General features: G+C 36.1%; 1 protein-coding gene across 1 annotated transcript; it reads left to right on the top strand.

The window, feature by feature from the left end:
- Nucleotides 1-41: 41 nt before the first annotated feature.
- LOC149827771 (pentatricopeptide repeat-containing protein At1g08070, chloroplastic-like) lies at nucleotides 42-14181 on the top strand. Its single transcript, XM_090018570.1, has 4 exons — nucleotides 42-188; nucleotides 1362-3416; nucleotides 4514-4730; nucleotides 14030-14181. Exons 1-4 carry the CDS (start codon nucleotides 42-44, stop codon nucleotides 14179-14181), a joined length of 2571 nt encoding a protein of 856 aa, XP_089874696.1.
- The last annotated feature ends 7427 nt before the right edge of the window (nucleotides 14182-21608 follow it).

The raw sequence follows: 21608 nt of genomic DNA, 5'->3' as shown, positions 1-21608 counted from the left end.
ACCCGACGAAGGTGGACAACGGGTATTGGCCAAGAATCGACATGAGGAACTTGTTGTTTGTATTGGCGGTCTGCAACTTGCTCAGGTTTTTGGTGCCCGAGTCGAAAGGGAGGCCCCTCAAGGAAGTCTTTGAAGAGTCGAAGGGAGCTGGAGGCAGCGTTGCAAATGAGAGCATGACACTTCCTCCTGTGTGAAGGGCTTAAGCGGGTACGTTGATGGGTGGTGCTTTTTGGGTACCCGATTTCATGGATGAACAAAAGTCATCTGGTGTAAGCCTTTGCACTTTAGAGAGAGAGAGAGACATAACAACACTTTCTGTCTTTGATACTCTCTTAAACAAAAGTCACCTGCTCCATCGACGAATCGATAAAGGAGGGTCTGCCACAACTTGGCTCTTATACCACTGTAGGAATTAGGATTGAGTTGTGTGCAGTGAAAGGCGAGATAGAGGAGAAGAGAATATGGTTGAGATTAACAGCCTACTTTAAAAGGGATTTCTCGATGTGATTATTGAGTTCTCTATTTGTTCCTACCGAGGGAGGGGCTGAGATACTTATCTTTCTCTGGTTTGTCGTTACCCAGTTATAATCAACTTATTGAATTTTCAACCATACTAAGAATCCAATGTGAAGTGGGCTTACCACTATTTTGGTGGTTCATATCTCAATGGCCCACTACTCAAGTGGGTCATTGGATTCTTAGTCCACAACTTTGAATTATTAGATCTAATTACTTAGATTCATATTTCAGATCCGTTACTTGAATCTAATGTATGAGTTTCATATGTGAGACCCATTAACCACACTAAATCCGTATCAGGCATCCCGAAGGTGTGAGCCACACTAGATCAGGCACCCCGAAGGTGGAGGCTCCCAGTAGATTTAGAGGGGACAAAGTTTTAAGTAAGGCAGACTAAGACAAATGCAGCCAGATCTCTGTTCCCAAGTGCAGCTTTTTCGTGTAATAGTAAAAAAAAGGTCACAGGATTTAATTGCCAACGAGGTTGTACAGTTACAGATTTGATATGCGATTTGTAAGCATTGTTGAGAAGGAGACCAATATCACGGTTTGTCTGCTCATAGCCATTACTGTGGCCCAACCCTGAACTGCTAGGTGATTTGGAAACGGCCCCACACTAGACTTTAGAGTCTACAGAGACCCCTTTGGCATTCATCAAGTGGTCCGTTCATCTTAGTTCCCTCCACTTCACTTTGCTTTTGAAGAGGCAAACACAGCTTTCCAACCATCCCCGAAGGAGATTTGGTGCCCATTTTCCTCCATGAATGCCCTCCTACGCATCCGCACTTGCCCATTGTCCTATCTTTATAAGCCTGAAGCAATGTGCCCAATTCCATGCACAGTTGATTGTAAAAGGTCTCCTTCTCCCATCTTCACTTGCCAACCTTCTTGGGTTCCTTGTAGACCCTGTTCATGGGGATTACGGTTATGGGCTTCTTGTCTTTAGGCAAATTCAAAATGCTAATACCTTTCTATGGAATACCATTATCAGAGGTGCGTCGAGGAACGGAGACCCTAATGCCTCCATTGATTTATACCATGAGTTGCGGATGAATGGCATTCTACCTGACTCACACACATTTTGTTTCTTGTTCAAGGCTTGCTCTCAGTCCTTGCATGCTCAATTTGGAAAGAAGGGGCATGGTGAAGCTATTAGATTTGGCTTCGAATCAGATACTTTTGTTGGGGATTCTTTGATTCACATGTATTCAGCATTTGGGCTTGTTGATGATGCTAGGGGAGTTTTTGATCGGATGAGTGTGAAGAGTGTTGCTTCTTGGACTTCATTGGTGAGTATGTATGCCAAACTTGGTCTGGTGGATCGCGCTCGGCAGTTGTTTGATAAAATGCCTGAGAGAAATGTTGTGTCATGGACCACCATGATATCAGGGTATTCTGAGAGCAATCGAGAAGCAGAAGCTTCATGTTGTTTTAGAGAGATGATGTCAATGGGTGTTAAGCCAGATTGCATCATGCTTGTGTCAGTGTTGTCCATGTGTGGGCGTTCAAGAAATTTGGACTTTGGAAAGTGGGTTCATCAGTTTGCTTATAAAGAAGGATTTGGATCGAGTAGCCACCTGGCTGTTGCCATAGTTGATATGTATTCGAAGTGCGGGGATGTGTTCTCTGCAAGAAGAACGTTTGATGAGGTGCCTCAGAAGAACTTGGTAGCTTGGAATTGCATCATAGATGGGTATTGCAAAAAGGGTGAGGTAGGAGCTGCACGCTTGCTTTTCAATGAGATGCCCACTAGAGATCTCATCTCCTTCAACTCAATGATAATGGGCTACATTCAATCTGGTCAATTCAAAGAAGCGTGGACATTGTTCTCAGAGTTGAGATTGGCAAATTTGAAACCTGACAGTTTTACAATGGTTAGCTTACTCTCTGCTTGTGCAAACATAGGTGGCCTCGATGCTGGTAGAATCATCCATTCATTCATCATAGTAAGTTTAATTGAACCAGATGTGTTCTTAGGAACTTCACTGCTGGACATGTATGCCAAATGTGGGAGGATAGATGAAGCTATGTTCGTCTTTGATTCCATGAATGAAAAGGATGTTTTAGCTTGGACGGCGATGATTTCAGGCTTTGCAATGCATGGTAGAGCCAAGGCTGCACTTGACCACTTTGCAGAGATGCAAAGATCAGGGATCAAGCCAAATGATATTACACTTATTGGTGTTTTGAGTGCCTGCAGCCATGGAGGGCTTGTTGAGGAGGGCCAGTTGCACTTTAAACATATGAAAGATATTCATCTTATAACACCAAAAGTTGAGCATTATGGCTGCATGGTCGATCTTCTCGGCCGAGCTGGCTGTCTGGAAGAGGCAGAAGAACTAATAAACAGTATGCCAATGGAGCCTAATGCCATTATATGGGTTTCCTTGTTGGCTGCCTGCAGAGTACACAAAGATGTTGATTTAGCAGAGAAAGCAGCAAAAGAACTACTAGTATTGGAGCCTCATAAGGATGCTGTTTATGTGATTTTATACAACACATATGCAAGCCTGGGGAGATGGTATGATGCTTCAAAAGTTAGAGAGATGATGGAAAAGGCAGGGGTAAAGAAGGCATCTGGTTGTAGCTCAATCATGGTGCATGGTGCAGTTCATGAATTCATTGCCGGCAACAAAAATCACCCTCAGTTTGAACAAATCCAGGCAATGATCAGTGAAATATCAAAGCAGTTGATGTTCACCGGTTACGTTCCAATCACGTCGGATGTTCTGCTTGACATTGATGAGGAGGAAAAGGAAGATTCCCTCTTCTATCACAGTGAGAAGATGGCTGTTGCTTTTGGGCTCATAAGCCTACCTGCAAATGTGCCCCTTCATATTATGAAGAACTTGAGGGTCTGCTGTGATTGCCATTCAGCTATCAAGAGCATTGCTAAGGTTTTCAACCGAGAAATCATCATCAGAGACCGCAACCGATTTCATCACTTCAGAGGCGGCCAATGTTCATGCAAAGATTATTGGTGAAACTGAGATCAGATCAGGTCATGTTGTATATAACCAGTCATAACTTGTATTCAATCCCCACATCACCTCTCTTGAGAACTGTGAGTGTGGGGCCCACGAGCATCTCCATCAAGTGATGTGTGGTGGGGATCGACCATCAAGTGAGATGTGTGGTGGGGATCGAGTATAAGCAATGAATCGGTTATATACAATATGACTTGGTGCGCCTTCGTGAAACATGGCACGGGCTGGCCCAGGAATGTTGTGCTGGAGTGCAGAGGGGCTTGGTTTAGGACAGCCAACAAGCTCGGATACTCTCCTCCATGACTAGTGTGGGCTGGTCATTCATTTGCGTTAGCTGGTGACCTTGAATTTCTTCATTTTACTTCAGCTGAGATCCTAGACTATGTTGAGAAATGATACTTGCACTCCAAAAGAAGCCATGAATGGATCAAGATCTGTAGTTTCTAATTGGCATAAGGTGTTGAATGTTCTAGCAATCAACTGCCCTTATCTTGATGTAATCTCATATGGTCCCGGTAAGGCCTAAGATCATAAAGCATAGACTAGACTAGTGAACCATCTGTTGACGTAATCTATGGGTAGCACTAGGGGTGGCGATTTCTGACACGACCCGCCAACCCGCTTCTTAGCCGGGTTCGGGTTTGACTTAAACAGGTTTGTGTCGTAAACGAGTCGACCCGCCTAACCCGTTTATTAAACAGGTCGGGTTCGTGTTAGGGGTATGCCAACCCACCAACCCGTTTAACCCGTATATTATGAATTCACTTCCCTCTCCCTCCTTCCTCTTCATCTCGGCTGTCCATCGATGGCCTCCGCCTCGTCCTCTCCTGATCTCTCCTCCCTCCGTCTCCAGAAACCCTAAGTCGTCGTGGCCCAGGTCGCGCTCCGCATCGCTCCCGGCTGGGAAGCGCCTTGGGGCCTTAGGCCCTCGCCGGGCTTCCGCCGGATGGCGCAGACGCGGGATCGGCCCTGCCTGTGCAATGGATGTGTCCGTCTCCAAATAGCAGGGCGACAAGCAGTCGTCCATCGCCGGTGATGGCCGGAAGTGGATTCTGGTGGTTCCGCTTGCTGCACTGCCCAAGGGAGAGAGGAGGGTCATCATCCAGAACGGGGAGACAATCTTGTTCTTGTGGTACAAGGACGAGATCTTCGCGATTGAGAACTGGTCCCCAGCCGAGGGCGCCTACAACGAGCGAGGGCCTCTTAAATGCGAAGCTCATGCAGGTTTTTTACCCGTTTACCCGAACCAGACCCGCCAACCCGCCTGCCAACCCGTTTATTAAACGGGTTGTCGTGTCGGGTTACCCGTTTAATAAACGGGTCGGGTTCGTGTTGAGGTATGCTGACCCACCAACCCGCCGACCCGACCGGATTGCCACCCCTAGGTAGCACTGAATAAATATGATTTTTTGAAGCTTGAATATTTATGAAAATTTCATGCCGCTGCTTTTTATACTTTATAATCATAATGAGGGATCGAATCATGACACTGCTTCTTTGAGCTATTATAACACGTTGCCTCCGACACTGAACACCCTGAGCTCTGTCCCTTTCACTCCCCTTCTCTTAAGTGTGATTAATGATATACTAAAGAGTTATTACAATAAAATTGATATCCTGACCTAAAGGGTGTATTTCGAAAATAAATCCTATGGCAGTTGTCGTCAGCCACAGTTAAAATAAGTGAAATTTTCACAAATTCGTCTAATGTTTTGGCAATAAATAAACACACACGAGTTGTTGATATAATTAAAAACACACCTAAATTTATGTCCCGTTAATCAAAAGCACACTTTCGTCCATTTAATTTGGGTTATCATTAAGTGAAGTTGAATTAATGGGATAAAATTACTGATTTACCCTCTAAACAATAACCTTTTTAGGAAAATTTCAAAAACTTTTGGTAATAATAAAACACATACCTAACTTTTGGTAATTAGAGCACACATTTAATGGCAACTTTAATGGAAGCAAGCCCTGGGTTTTTTTATTAACCATGAAAAAGATTGGGTGTGTTTTTAACAATGTTCAAAACTTAAGTGTATTTTTTGTTATCACCAAATTTTAGTTTTGTTTTTTTAAAATCCTTAAAATTGTCCAGCTTTTCTCTCTAAAAGCTCCTTCACTTTATTTACTCCAAAAGCATCACAACTTTACACAACAGGTAGCATGATATAATGGGATCTTGTCTTCTGACCCTACAAGGATGAGGGTTAACAACCGTGACTTTTCTCGCTGCTATTGCCCTATTTGTGGCCACTATAGATCTATAATGGCGACAAAAAACAATTGCCAATTTTTTGCCTCAGTTGAGTAATAATAATAACATTTATAGGTCATCGATAATGTGTGACCCAACACCAGCGAAGAATCTCACTACAACTGGGAACACCAATAGCAATGACATTTTTGTGTTGCCTTTATAGCTTATAACAGAGAGAATTAACTCGCCGTTATAGTTGATAACGACGAGAAGTCACTGTTATAGGCTATGAAGGCGACAAGTAAGTCACCATTATAGGTTGTAATGATGATATAGGGTTAAGGCCGATAACAGCAGGAGTGTCATCGTCATAGGCCTTAAACCTGTAAAAATAAATTTTTTATATTAGTTTTAATTTTTTTTATATTAAACAAAATAGCAAATACAATTCAAATATACACTTAAACATCCTCAAACATATATTCATTAAATATATATATATATATATATATATATATATATATTTGAAACATTAATTCAAATATATATTTGAATTGATGTTTATATATAAACATATACTAGTGTTTATACATCCTGAAACATATATTCAAATATAAACATACACTTCTTCAACCTCATCAAAGATTTATCCTCTTCAACCCCCTCAAATATACATTTATTTAAATATAAACATACACTTCAAACATCAATTCAAATATAAACATACACTAGTGTTTATACATCTTGAAACATATATTCAAATATAAACATACACTTCTCCAACCTCCTCAAACATTCATCCTTTCGAACCCCATCAAACATTCAAATTCAAACATACATTAAAATATAAATATACACTTCAAAATATAAAATATATCATCTCCATCTCCGCTCCTACATCCTCTCCAAACCTTCAATAAACAGACTTCAAGAACGAGTACAATTTGACAATTACAAAAAAAAATTATGACAATGTTGATGATGATAGTAGTATAAGAATTCAATCTGATAACTTACAGATATTTTAATCACAATACGATTGAAGACTCGATAATGCTTTTGCCTTTTCATGCACTTCATAAGAATCTGAAAAAACATAAACATAACATTAACAAAATATCTTTTCACATTCAAGAAGATATCAACTTTAATTATATATATATATATATATATAAATTAAGAATTTATTAGATCAAACATATTTAGCATTATACAAAATAAAAAAAATAAACTTAAAAAATAAATACTTACCCTCGTATGATACTTCTGGAGGTACAAAGATGATCCACTACTTTATAGAACTCACTCGCCATCAGTTCCTATTCATCTATTTCAGTCTGCAAACAACAAATTAAGAATCTATTAGATCAAACATATTTAGCACTATAATATATGAAAAAAAACTTAGTGAATAAGAAAGTTGCTCTCGTATGATAGCTCTGGAGGTACGAAGACATACCAAGTTTGATAGTTACTGAAGTCTTTCGTTGCTTAATTTGCTTCTGATGCACGAAAGTCATTCTGGTTGTGGTGATGATATTAGCTTTAATTGCACATTTATCTTTCACAAAATTATGCATCAGAATATTTATCAATCATCTTGGTATAACGGCGTGGGATCGTCGTCGATGGTGTAGAGGGTAATGAATCAACCCCTCCGCAATCATTCTCCTAATACACATCATTGTCCTATTTTTTATTTTGTTTAGATAAAGATGGTAGAATCTCGTATATATTTCTTGGTATTATTTTCTGCATTATATGCATTTTACTCTTTGTGGGATCTCTAATATAAAATACTTGCATAACTTGAGAGGCTAAAATAAAGAGATCCGTCTGGTATGTTGAGTAAGATATTTTGACACATATAAAGTATTTGTCCTTATATATGTGCCTATTATCAAACCAATCACATCTAAACATATACACTGAATTTTGTCTTATATATTTAAATTTGATAATATCTTTTAAAATACTGTAATAGTCTACATCAAGCTCTCCTGGATTGCCTTCACATGTAACCATTACTCCACTGTTTAGAGTACTACGATCTTCACCGTGAGACTGTATATGAAATCTGATTTCACTCACATCACAAGTTTGATAGGACTGTGATTCGTTCTTAGGTCCTCTTACAAGAATTTATAATTTTGGAGAAGCATCCTTGTGATTCTATAAAAATAAACTTGAGAACTCCTGGTCATGTTGTATTGTACCTTCCTGAATATTGTTGCATAAGTTGTGGATTATTTGTCTGTGTTCCCTTAGATATAATTCACATCTAACTCAATTGCTGAGTACATGCTGATGAGCTCTCGCATGTTTCAAATGTGAAAGTACAAGTAGTAAACCGTCTTCAACTTTCATGTAAATGTCATGTGAGAATACAAATAAACTGGGTGTCCATGTCGTGCTCAGTCTATTATCATGTTGATCTCGATGGTTAAATCTAGTATCAATACCACTAAGATACATTGAGTCAAAGGTCACACATTCTGTTGAAATATATGCCTCAACAATAAAAGCTTTTACTTGTGCTTTGTTCCTCACAGTTCACTTTAATATACCAAAAAATCTTGATCGGATACATCCAACAATATTGTACTGGTCCAGCAAGTTCGACTTTATGTGGTAGATGAATGGCTAGGAGCACTATGATGGTAAAAAATGCCCGTGAAAATATATTCTCTAAAGTGTTTAAAATTCTTGAAATATTTTTCTTCATCTTCGTTAAAGCATCTATTTTCAACGTCCTTTCTCATAACCATCTAAACATGTCGCTTAGATGGATTAAAGACATGTCGATTGTCTTCTTTAGATATCTACGAATTGCAATAGGAAGTAGGCGCTTAAAAAAGACATGGCTATCATGACTCTTTATTCTAAAAAATTTGCCATCGTTTATATTACGACAATGAAGCCGTACACGATACTTCAAGTACAAGGTTTTGATGATGAACAAGTGAATCAACTGTATTTCAGCTAAGGCAATAAAAAAAGATGACAAGAATTGAAGAATTTGATGAAGAATTTATAAAGACTAATGTGCAAATGTAAAATTCATTAAATGTCTTAGATTCTTGTAAGAACCTTACTTAGAGTACATATTTTGATTGCATTTCACCTAAAAAGTCTTTAGAAAAACTTTTTTAAAAGAACCCTTTATGAAAATCATTTTTAAAAGCTCTTTACTTAATTTTTCATGTTTATCAGTCGACCAACAGACTCACCAGTCGACCAACTTTCTCGCGCCAAATTTTTTAAGCAAAAACGTCATTTTTGTAAAATTAGTCGACTGAAGGTTTTATCAGTCGACCGAACAGAATGTCTGTTTTCTAGAAAATTTAGCAGCAGTCGACTGTAGGTTTTATAAGTCGATCGGACAAAACATGTGTTTTCAAAAAAAATTAGCAGCAGTTGTCTGAAAGATTTTACAGTCTACTGATGATATTATCAGTCGACTAACTTTTTCTTTAGTCGACTAAGTTTCAAAACTTCATATTTTTAAACGACTATGATAAACACATTAGTCGACCGACGATAACTGTCAGTCTGCTAATATTTGATTTCAGTCAACTAACTACTGTTCCAGTCCACTAATTTTGCCATTTTTCCTGAAACTTTTAAAAGGCGTGTCGTTTCATTTTTCAAACATTTTGATCGTTTAAAATGAACTGTTTTGACACCCTTTCATACCCTCAATGTATAGAATCTTTTAACTATAAATATGAGTGCATTTCATACTCAAAAACATCGAATCATATCGAATTACATTGAATTACAAAGATCGAATTCTTTGCTTTTCACTACTATTCATTCAAGTATTTGTTTTCTCACTCACTTGATATTTTTACTTTAGTTTTTCGCTCAAATTCTTTTGAGAGACAATGAATTCGTGAGTTGAGTATTTCAACAACCTTAAAAGTCTATTTCATTTCATTTGCATTCATAAGAAGGGCTCGTAGGTTGATTGTAAGTTGATTATTTCATTTTTTTATAAAAGGAAAGGACTCCTTAGTTTAAAGGAGTTGTTTGCTTTCAGTAGGTTTGTTACTGAAAGTGGGACCAGATTTGGTCTGTATGTTCTTGTGTTTACACAAGGTTGATAGTGAAAATCTCAAGCAGGTTTTGCTTGGGGACTGAATGTAGGTCTCGAAGACCGAACCATGATAAATTTTTGTGTTCTTTATGTGATTGCTTTGCGAATCTCAAAATCATTCAAAATTCCAAAGACGATATTTAAAAGCACTATTCACCCCCCCTCTAGTGCTCGTTGTCTCGATCCTACAACACTTTCAGTTTATGTTTATGCATCGCCCAATGTTAGATGTGTAGGCATCAAGAAACTTCACATCCTTCAACCAATCAAGAAACTCTTTCTTATGCATACTAAAAAATATGTACTGTGGATGTGGTTTATTCGGTGTTGCATCGTTTCTGTCTAAGTGCAACTGACGATGCATCTTTCTGAGTCTTAAATCTTCTGGTGTATTTTTGTTGTCTTTTATTTTTTCCTTCACATCAAGTAGCGTATATAAGATATTATCACATATGCTCTTCTCAATGTACATTATATCTAAGTTGTGTCTTAGCTTCAGTGATAACCAATATGGTAGTAAAAAAAATATGTTTTTTTTTGTCTAATTTAGATATTGTTTGTTGTCATCACATTTTCTTTTTTAACCAACCAATACTTTTTCGAAATCAATAATAATGTTACTTAACTGTACCTCTAGTTTACCTCCAGATAATTAATTTGGTGTCCCTCTAAACTCCACTTTACCATCAAACCCCTTCTTTTGATGATGTCATAGGTGATCTTCTGATAAGAATCAACGACATGTTGTGTAACACGTTTTCTTGGCAAACTTCAAGCTATCTGACCTTGTATCGAAGTTGCAAACTGGACATGCAAGCTTTCCCTTCATAGACCACCTTGATAAGTTGGTATATGTTGCTAAATCATTGATAGTCTATATTATTGTCGCTCATATATAAAATATCTTTTTAGTTGGTGCGTCATAGGTGCTAATGCCTTCATTTCATAACTCTTGCAAATGTTTTATTAACGACTGTATGTAAACAACTATTTCATTTTCCAGTGCCTCTGATCTAGGGATGAGTAGAAAAAGTTGTGTGAAATGATCTTTCATACACATTCATGGAGGCAGATTATACGACAATAATACTATAAGCTACATGTTGTATGATAAGCTCATATTTTGAATAGATTGAAATCGTCACTTGCCAAGTCATGACGAACATTGTAAGGTTCCATCGTGAATGATATATGTTCTCTGTCAAACTCCTTCCACACTGCAGAATCTGATGGATAAATTAGTATATTTTCATCGCTTGAACATCGGGTCTTATACCACATCATATTTGATATTGCTTATATTTTCATGAACTGCAACCTCGGCTTTGCGAGAAAATATCGTAACACCTTTTGAGAAACTTTCATTCCTTTGTCTTTATATGGTTTTCATCTTGAAGCATTGCACTTTGGACACATTTCTTTCTTCTTATGCTCCTCCTAGAAAAGCTTTCAGTCATTCACACATGTATCTATCTTTACGTAATCGAAGCCAATATGATTCACAAATTTATTTGCCTCGTAGCAAGATTGTAATATCTATGTTTTTTCATGGATATTCTCATAAATAATAAATCGACAAAAATAATAAGAGATATGAAATAAATAAATTAGATTTAATCCCAACATTTTAATGAAAGAATTTTAAAAAAAAATTAAAAGACCCTAGTGAAAATTGCACTCAAAACCAATTTCAGTAGAAATGACATTTTTGAGAAGAAAATTAAGATAATTATGTCAAGTTAAAATTTATAAGAGTTCCACACAAATTTGGAATAATTTGGCATACATGTAATGTTATTTCACAAAAAAATTGAATTTTAGTTTTAGGTATTTAAAATCTAAAATACCAAATAAGGTTAATTAGTAAATTAATTATTATAGAATAAAAATTTGCAAATTAACCAAGCTTTATAATTTGGTAGAGGTCCATAGGTGGGGCAGCCCCCTATGGATGTGGCACCTCATCCTAGGTGGCATATGAAGTTAAAAATGTCATTCTTAAAGTTTTAAAAGGAAAACAAGAGATTTTAAAATTTTCTAAATAACTAACAAAGGGAAACTAAGTCTAAAGTTTTCAAAAGTGAAAAACCCCTCCCAAGGGGAAGTTGGCCGCGTCCCATTGTAGAAGGTTCTCTAGGATGGGCTGACAAACAAAGAGGAAAAAATATGCAATATGGTATGTATGGAAGAAGAAAAGAATATATATATATATATATATATATATATATATATATATATATATATATATATATATATATATATATAAGAAAAAATGGAAAAGTCAATTGCTTGCCAAACAAGCAAGCTATGGTAGCTTGTTTTTGGAATTTAGAAAGTAGCTAAACAAAGGGGGGGACGTCCAGCCTACATGGACCCTCTTTTTCTTGGCATAACTTGCATATCATATAAAAAAACATAAACTAAACTATAAACCTATAGTTAGCTAAGTAGAAAAAAATAATAATACATAAGAACATAAGTGGATGCTTAAGAAAAATAAGAAAGAAAAAAATTAAGAAAAAGAAAAGAAGATCATTTTCTGAAAACCGAAAAGTGTTTTAGGATATAGTTTTCAGAATGATGAATCATTTTCCCAGTTTAATGGCTATGGAAATGTGGTCCATTTGTAAAAAAAAATTGGTACTGTTAGTGTTGAATTTATTTTAATCATATATGACATGTTAGTGAAAAACACTGGAAAAAAACTCATTTCGGTTTGTATAATTCTGCTCACTCGAATGCACTTTACCTACTATTGTGCATAACTGGCCTGACATCCATCCAGTAAATCATTCGTATCTCTCCCATCCAGAGAAGTTTTTACGAATGGTTTGTTGCATTGAAAAGCTAACAAAATTTTACATAATCTATGAAATTTTGGGCTTTGTTCCGTGATTGCACACACAACACTAACAATCAAAACAAAAAAGTATAGGCAAACACTAAACCAATCATATCTTGCTCGTTTGAAAGAATTGTTATAAGCGGTTTGTGGCATAAAAAAGCTAATGAAATTTTCTACATTTTATCGAGAATTGAGCTTTGTACTATGATAGTTATAACAATATATCAGCTTTGGGAGCCTAGCAAGTCTTGAACCAGAACAACAATGAATGCGCTGCATGAATAGTTTTCAAGTGTTGTTTCTAAGGATGTTGTGAAACTGTAAATATAATCCTAACACTGATTTTATACAAGTCTCGAGTGCCCAAATAGGGGCACAAATTGAATAAGGTTCTCCTTAGACAAGTTGGCTTTTATTGCAAATTACTATCAAATTGAATGAAATATACATTGAATGAGAATGTATATGGATACATCTAATTGTGTATGACCAATGCCTATTGATGAACATATGTTAAAATCTAAAATGTAAAAATGTGCATGGTGCATGACTATTGATTGGCATTTGAAATTGTGCATCCATGAGCCCGTAAGGGGCTTAAATCTTTAATTAGATTCATATTGTGAATTGCATAGACTTAATGAATTAAAAAGTTTAACTATGTGCCACTAAACTATTGATGCTTAAAATGAGAGGATAAGCGATACGATTGACTTCATGAATATTATTTTTTAGCACGGAAGGTTGTTCCTCTCCAGCCAAGAACATAGGAAAAGACTCCATAGTAGACCGCAGGGTGGATAGTTAGAAACTCATGAATTAAAAACTGATGCATCAGGGTGATGGTATTGGGAGTGCTTTCTCGATACGGTTGTCCCTCACCCATAGGACTGGTGAAAGGTGTTCCATCAGGTTTAAAGCCATAAATTGTATGAATATATTACCTGCATTATGACCCTGATTAAGGTTAATGATTGTGTCGTACCTAGAGAGCTAAAAAATGAGAACTTAAATTGATTATGCATTTAGTTAGTCATGGTATGCATCATTTAGAAAGAAAGTTTAATTAAAGACAATTAAGCCATTTATACATAAATGGCCACCCATTTAATAATGGTAAGTGCATGCATCCTTAACTGCTTATGCATATTTAAATGTTCATGTATATTTAACTGCTCATGTATGAAACAAAAATGCAATTGTATATGATTGGAAATCGTGAGGGGCACTGTGATGAATGTATCTTTGAATTGATGATTGTTAATTGCATGTGTGAGTTGTAAGAATATTCTTTTGCATACTTGTTTTAATTTATGAGTACCAAATAACCCTTTCCTACTGGGGACTTGTTAAGTCTGCTGGCATCATCCGAGCAGGGAGGAGGGAGGTCGGTGGTCCGACAACATCACCCGAGCAGGGAGGAGGCCTCTCGCAGTGCGACAAAGATCGTAGAGAGAGAATGAAAGATGAGAGAAGCCGGTGGTCTGACAGCGTCACCCGAGCAGAGAGGAGGCCTCCCACGGTCTGACAAAAATCATAGAGAGAGAGGAAGGAGGTTGAGGGTCTGGTGGCATCACCCTAGCAGAGAGGAGGGAGGTTGGTGGTCGGGCGGCATCACCCGACCAGGGAGGAAGCCTCTCGCGGTTCGACAGAGATCACAGAGAGACAGAGAGGAGAGAGGAGGAGTCCAGTGGTTTGACAACATCACCCATGCAGGGAGGATGGAGGTCGGTGGTTCAACAAATATCACATAGAGAGAGAGAGAGAGAGAGAGAGAGAGAGAGAGAGAGAGAGAGAGAGAGAGAGAGAGAGAGGAGGAGGGTCTGGCGGCATCACCTGAGTATAGGGAGGAGGGAGACCGGGGGTCCAGTGGTGTTACTAGGGCCCGAGCAGGGAGGAGGCTTCAAGAGAGGAGGGAGGTGGTCTGACAGATCTGCAGAGCTATATATATAGGGATAATTTTAAAAAGGGCTTGACAGGTCATCATTATAGAGTAAACTCTATAATGGTGATATTTATATATTGTCGTTATTGATATTTAATGATGAGATTATCAATCGTTAAATATTGCCGTTAGTGAGTTCTAACAGCAATATTTAATAGCCAAATAATACTGATAAAAACATATCTTTAACAACAATATATAAAGTCATCGTTATAGATATGTCTTTAACGATGACATGTGTGCAGGGGCAAGGCATTCACGATGCTGCCAATTTTGTTGTTATTCATGAAGCAATAACGACAAGCTTTATGACAATAACGATGCGAAATTTATCTCTCTGCCAATACTTAGAAAGTAGCGGGGACAAAAATCTTGTCGTTATTGACCTTCATCCTTGTAGTGTGACTCCTATTCATTCTTAAGATTCCTCTTGAATGAGAGTTGTCTTAACATGCTAAAATTATTTTGCAATATTTTTTTGTTTATGTTCTTATATTATATATATCTTGTAGATAGCACCTTATTTTCTGTTAAAAAATTTTCAAGAGAAGTTGAGGCCCTAAGCCTCCAAATGAGGCCCTATTTTTTTTTCAAAATAGCACCTTATTTTCTTTCAAAAAATACTAGCATCTTATTCTATTCTCTTTTTTCTTTAGTTGTACGTCAGCAAGCTGACGTTGCTAAAATAGGGTTCTTCAGCATAATCTCGCAAAATATTGCCCTCTAAAAAATCTTGGCAAGGAAAATCTCATCTCAAGAATATATATATATATATATATATATATATATATATATATATATATATAGTATATAAAAGTGTAACAACCAAAAAAATTAAATATTAAAAATGGTTTAAATCATGTTAATATCAGGCAAAGGAGAAATATTCCAAAATAAGCAATGTTTTGATTCAACTTGTTGGCTTTTAACTCAGTTTGCAGAAAACAGTCCTTTAGTTGCTCTGTTCACTAATCGATAGAATTTGTACCCCAAATGAGAATCTTTTTTTTTTTTGCGAATTAAAAGAAATTTCGAATGGGTAGTTCACAATGATTCATCTAAGCCTTACTGACTCAAAAAATTTGGAGCACCCCTTCTTTTGTTGCCAGTTGAGTCAAGATGCATTGGACCACTGTCTACTATTTTCGTCGTAATAACTTGATCAATTTTTTTTGTTTTCCAAAAAAACAAAAAAGTTGAACTTTTCAAGTATTCAATCATTTCAAATTTCTTGAGTTTGAAGACAACTTCAATAAAAAAAGCAAGAGAGTGGCCTCAAAACTCAAAATTTATGGTCTCCATACTCATCTCCTTATTATTCTGTATGATCAGATTTGCCAAAAGCCTCCTTTAAATAAGATTTTTAAAAGTTGTTTGGACGGATTGTGCCTTCCTTTGGTTGGATGGTCTCCCTTCTCTCTCTGTATATATGAGGGAAATATGTTTACTGGAGTGTGAACTAGTTATTTCCGACGCTTTTTTTTTCGTGATTCGACCCTGCAGGTGAGTTTTGCAGTCTGTTCGCTAGGAATTGACTGTCATATTTTTTATTTTTGATGGAAGAATACAATTTTTGGATGCTCGAATATTTATGAGAATTTTGAGCCATCAGTTTTCAAGCCTTAAAAGATTCTGCTTATGCGTTGTAACTGGCCGATCTGAGAACCGGTCCCTGTAAAATCTAGCATGTAGATCACATCCTTACTGTGAGATTTAAGAAAAAAAACATTAAAGAAAAACCGCGAAAATCTCAGTTCATAGTCCAGTATATATATATATATATATATATATATATATATATATATATATATATATATATATATATATATATATATATATATATATATATATATATATATATATATATATATATATATATATATATATATATATATATATAATGTGATCAGTGAGTAGAGCAGCGTATCATTATTCAGTACCATATTTAGGCTCTCACTGGGGACCTCAAAGTTGGAAAAGCCTGGTAGATAAATGGCCCTCCTAAAGTCATTTTGGTTACTTCATTCCAAAAAGGTTATCTTGTATGATTTTTGGACAGAAGAATATTAAAGTGTTCCCCTTCATTGTTCATAAATTATAAGCTCAAATGCTCAGTATAATTGATGCTCTTGTATTTTTAAAAGAAACTGTATCGCTTCATTTTGAAGACTGGAAGAGTAGTTTTCCACCTCTTGTGCTAAAAGAAAAGGTTATGAGGCATTCTGGTACTTCTCCATGGGGGATCATGCCCAACAATGTGAAGCAGGTTATATGCCCCCCCCAAGATGCACTGGTTGCCACAGTGCGTGTTCGGGGGTCCGAATGAGCGCCACATATATAAACACGTGGGGCTTGTATTCCCGTGTGTATCGGCATCACTTAACATCGGAATCCGGTGTGGTTGCAAAGACTTAAGTACCCTTTCCCGCCATTCTTGCCATGAAATGACGGTTCGACAAAAGGACAAAAATGTCTTCCATTCAAAAATGGGAAACGACGGTTCGAGATCCTCCATCTAGAAAAGTGAAACACCGGTTCGAGAATGATGTTAACTCTTCAAAGTCCAAAAGTCCCATTTTTGCCCTAAGCAAAAAAAGACAAAAATATCCTCCATTAAAAAAAGAGAAATGCCGGTTCGAGATTCTCCATCTAGAAAAGTGAAGTATATTGGCGAGTAGGATTCATCATTAACCACAGATGGGATTCGTCAAAGACGTTTTGGGTATGGACATTGGTGAGTGGAGGTTTCGCTCAGCACACGATGCTCCTTTACAAAATAATGGCATCGATTATGATGTATTTGTAATGAAGTATATTGAAGCAATATACAATGGACGAGAACCTGATTTCGACGTTGTATGCTCTTTATTATCCTCTATTATTAAGGACTCAATTTATATATTGGTGTGACATTATATTTTTGTTGCAGGATGATACACCTGGATTCTGCACAGAACTATATGAAACATTGACGGAGTTTCTAATTGCGAAAGAGAAAAAATCAGCTGGCAAAAATACTTAAAAGGCAACGAACGACACGACCCCCCCCGCTGAGTAATATGATGTACATCGACTTCTAACAGATTTTATAGACTGTACAACCAATTTTTGTATAAAAAAATTTATACGACTGTGTATACAAATTATGTAAATATCTCTTGGTTGAAATAAATAAAATTTCAATTTTACTAAACAAGCCAAAAGTTAGACTGTTATATAGTAAAAGTAAATTGTTGTTATGTTCGCCCTTCATAATTAAAAATTGTAAAAGCGATTAGCGTTGTGTAAAGTGGAAACGAGTTGTTTTCTTTAACGTGACTTTCTATAAGTGTATAAATCTATTTTAATCAGTATAGCATACAAATGTCACTGAACAAATTATTGTAATGATCGACTTTCGTAAATTAAAATCGAACAAGCGTTTATATAAGGCTGAAACAATTTGCACAAACATTCATAAGCGGTGATCACGATTTGCACAAACATTGACCATGCACTTTTACCACGATTTGTACTCATGCACAGTGCGATTTTCATGCAGTTGTGGCCAACATAGACGTCATTATGTAAATTGTTATACCATCGCGATTTACACAATGATGTTTATCTTTTAGACAACGAGCTTTGTCTAAGTGAATGATACGTACCATCACGATTTACACAACGACGTATGAAGGCTACGTGCTATCGCGATTTGCTTTTACGGGCTATGTCTATGTCAACGATATTTCCTAATCGCTTTTACGGGCGATTGGGGTTGAGGGTTTAAGGATTTTGGGTTTTACTTCAACGATACAAAATGAGTTAAATTCTTAAATATAAATTGATTTCGTTTGCAAATACAAACAAAGACATATCGTTCTTGCCGTAACTTCGTAACTACAAATCCACATGATTTACAACTACATTTATATAGAAAAAATATTAGTATTTAGTTACAATATCTATAGGAGGATATTTCCGTCAAATAGATATGTATATTTTAGAGACTCCCATTTTTACAGAAGAGATCACCAAAACATCTGTATTGTTCATCATCACGTTCTTCTATGTTGCAAAGCGATTCTATGTGCAGCTGAGGATACATCCTCTCAAAGAAAATGAGCTCATTAGTAATGGCAGCCCACTGCACTATTTTTCTCGGACTGAGGCCGATTCTTAGAAACTCTAGCATTGGTGCGCTCTTGACACTAAACTTCACAACTTAAGCTTAGGCACCGTCCCCTTGAAGGAGCTGAGAAGCTACATGATAAATCGCTTTTACGTATTTGTCATGAAGTATATCAAGATTATACAAATATTTTTTCACGGCGTGAAATAACTACGTTATCAACATCAAACCCCATCTATCAAGTATAAGTAAAAGGAATACAGAAGAACAAAGAAGAAAGAAAAATACAAGGAAGAAGAAGATGAAAGAGAAGAAGAAGAAGGCGGAGGAGAAAAAAGAAGAAGAAGAAGTTGCGTTGCCGCAAAAAAGAAAGAGGAAGAGAGGTTAAATAGATTAGGGTTTTAGACCTGGACAATGGGTCGGGTTGGGTCAGGTCGAGTCGGGTAGGGTTTTATATATAGATCTATATTAGGGTTTTACATTTTGCAGGGTTTTACGCACATGTACAACAATCGACACAATGTTTAGACTTAGTAAAATACAAATCGATTTAAGTAACAGTTGCATAATGTTATGAGTAAATCACTATATTATATATCGATATCGTTTACATATACAAACAAAGACATATCGCTGTCGCAGTTACTTCATAAATACAATTAGATATCCCATTAATTACCTACTGGTGATAATATCTATTTTTTTGATGATGATGGTCATGTATTGTATCTAAGCCAAACCATTGTGGTCAGGTAAAAAAGAATAGGTTTTTTCATAAATGATTGCAGTTGTAAATCACATCGATTTATAGCTTTAAAGTTACCATGACAACGATATATCTTTGTTAGTCTTTGTGAACGAAATCGATTTGTATTTTTAAAGTTACCTCGATTTGTATCATTGAATTATTCTCGATTTGTTCTTTACTAAGTCTATACATTGTGTGACTTTGTTTATTATTTTTCTTTTTGGCCATTTATTAATCAGTCATTTCGACCATTGGTCATGATGTATTGTAAATAGATACTAATATGTAAGAAGCTACCGCAACAATGATATATCTTTATTTGCCTTTGTGAACGATATCAATATATAATATCATGATTTACTCATCGATTTGCAACTATTACTATAATATTGTTTCTGTATAAAATGTAAATCGGTATCATGCAATAAATCACTTCGAATTTACCTCTATTTTTTTCGTCCTAACACGATTTGTAGATGAGACAATGATTTGTCTGTGCACTTTTATCACGATTTGTACTCATGCACATTGTGATTTCCATCCAATTGTACAAATCGTTATACACATGGCAGAATATATTACAAAAATCGATACAAAAATGCAACATAATAACTTAAAAAATGATATTAACAAACAAAACAATATCTCACAAATCGGTATTATGTTACTACAACAACGATTTGCGATTTGTGATACATTACATATACTGAGTGAATCGACAGTAGTGGATGGTGTAAAGGCCCTCCCATATAATATAGACGATACAATATATGTATAACAATTTGTATATGTGAAGGCTAGATGAGACAATGATTTTCACTAATTGTATAAACACTGAGTAATGACGATTTACTTACAGTATCAAATTGTAGCTTTGTATGCTAGATGAGACAACGATTTATACATATTACAACAATTTATATATGTGAATGACACATATTACAATGATTTATACATGTGAATGATACATTATTAAACAGATTTCACACACGATTCCTTTATTCTATAGCTTTTTGGATGAAGCCATTTTCATGAACGGTGATCTACAAAAATATTAACAATTCTATTTTTGTGGCTCACGATTCATGAAAATGGCTTCATCCAAAAACTCTTTTTTAATAAGATCATCCAATGTATAAGCATATTCACCTCCTATTGGTAAGACTTAAACAAAATTCACACGTGATTCCTGTGTTTCATAGTTTGCTTTCAAATTCATCTGAGCATGTCATGAAAGAGAACAATATAAGACACTACATTTAAATTTCACAAGAAATGCAAACATCTTTCCAACATTGATTACATACCAAAAGACTTGAAAAACTGAAGTTATCATTCCAGAAAAATTGGTCGAGAGGTTTGAAGGTTACAACGTTGGAAATTACGTCTATAGGGTATTGATGCATATTGAAAATTACATAAGTTAGATATTGATAAGCTGCACGTAATGCAATTTATATGGGAAGCAATATAATATCTTACATATCTGTTCATGCGAAGGGTTTCATTGCTTTTACTTAGAGGTTGGTTGTTTCTTAGATCTTTTCTTGTCAACCAATTCTAGTGCACTCTTTGTCCTTCAACAACTGCGATCAAAAACAAGTTTTCTTTTGATACCCTTTGCTTGGTGAATTTTTCCATCATAATCTACAACGTTCACTCCTGACTTGTTGAAGATGATGTTTACGCTTCAGCGCAACTTTTCATGAGTGTCAAGGGAAGCATGATTTTCACCTCTACTGTTTGTTCTCATTTTCTTAGACTGGTCTTCATGAGCTGTAATGGACTGATAGTGAATTAACTGCACATTTTCAAGTATCTACCTTGACGCTTTTCTCATGCATACATAGGCTTCTTCACTTTTCGATGCCAAATCTGCAACATACATAAATGACCTACACAGTTGTTGGTAACGGGAGGCTATGTGGCACTTTTCATCAACACCACATTGACTGACATTATCTGTATCCAGCAGTTCAATCTTTACTTGTCTCCTCTATCTTCGCATTAAATATGACTCAGGTATTTCTTGTATCTTCTCTTGATTAAGTGTCTTTAATGCATGATGGCATAAAATACCTTTGAATTCATACTTTTTGCATGTATATTCAATTGTTCTGTTGTCAACATTGTATGTGACATGTGCTTCTT

The sequence above is a fragment of the Nuphar pumila genome, chromosome 10, assembly GCF_984573655.1.
Source record: "Nuphar pumila chromosome 10, dmNupPumi1.hap1.1, whole genome shotgun sequence".
Lineage (NCBI taxonomy): Eukaryota > Viridiplantae > Streptophyta > Magnoliopsida > Nymphaeales > Nymphaeaceae > Nuphar > Nuphar pumila.
The sequence above is the reverse complement of the archived record's forward strand: the minus strand, read 5'-3'. Positions and strand labels throughout refer to the sequence as shown.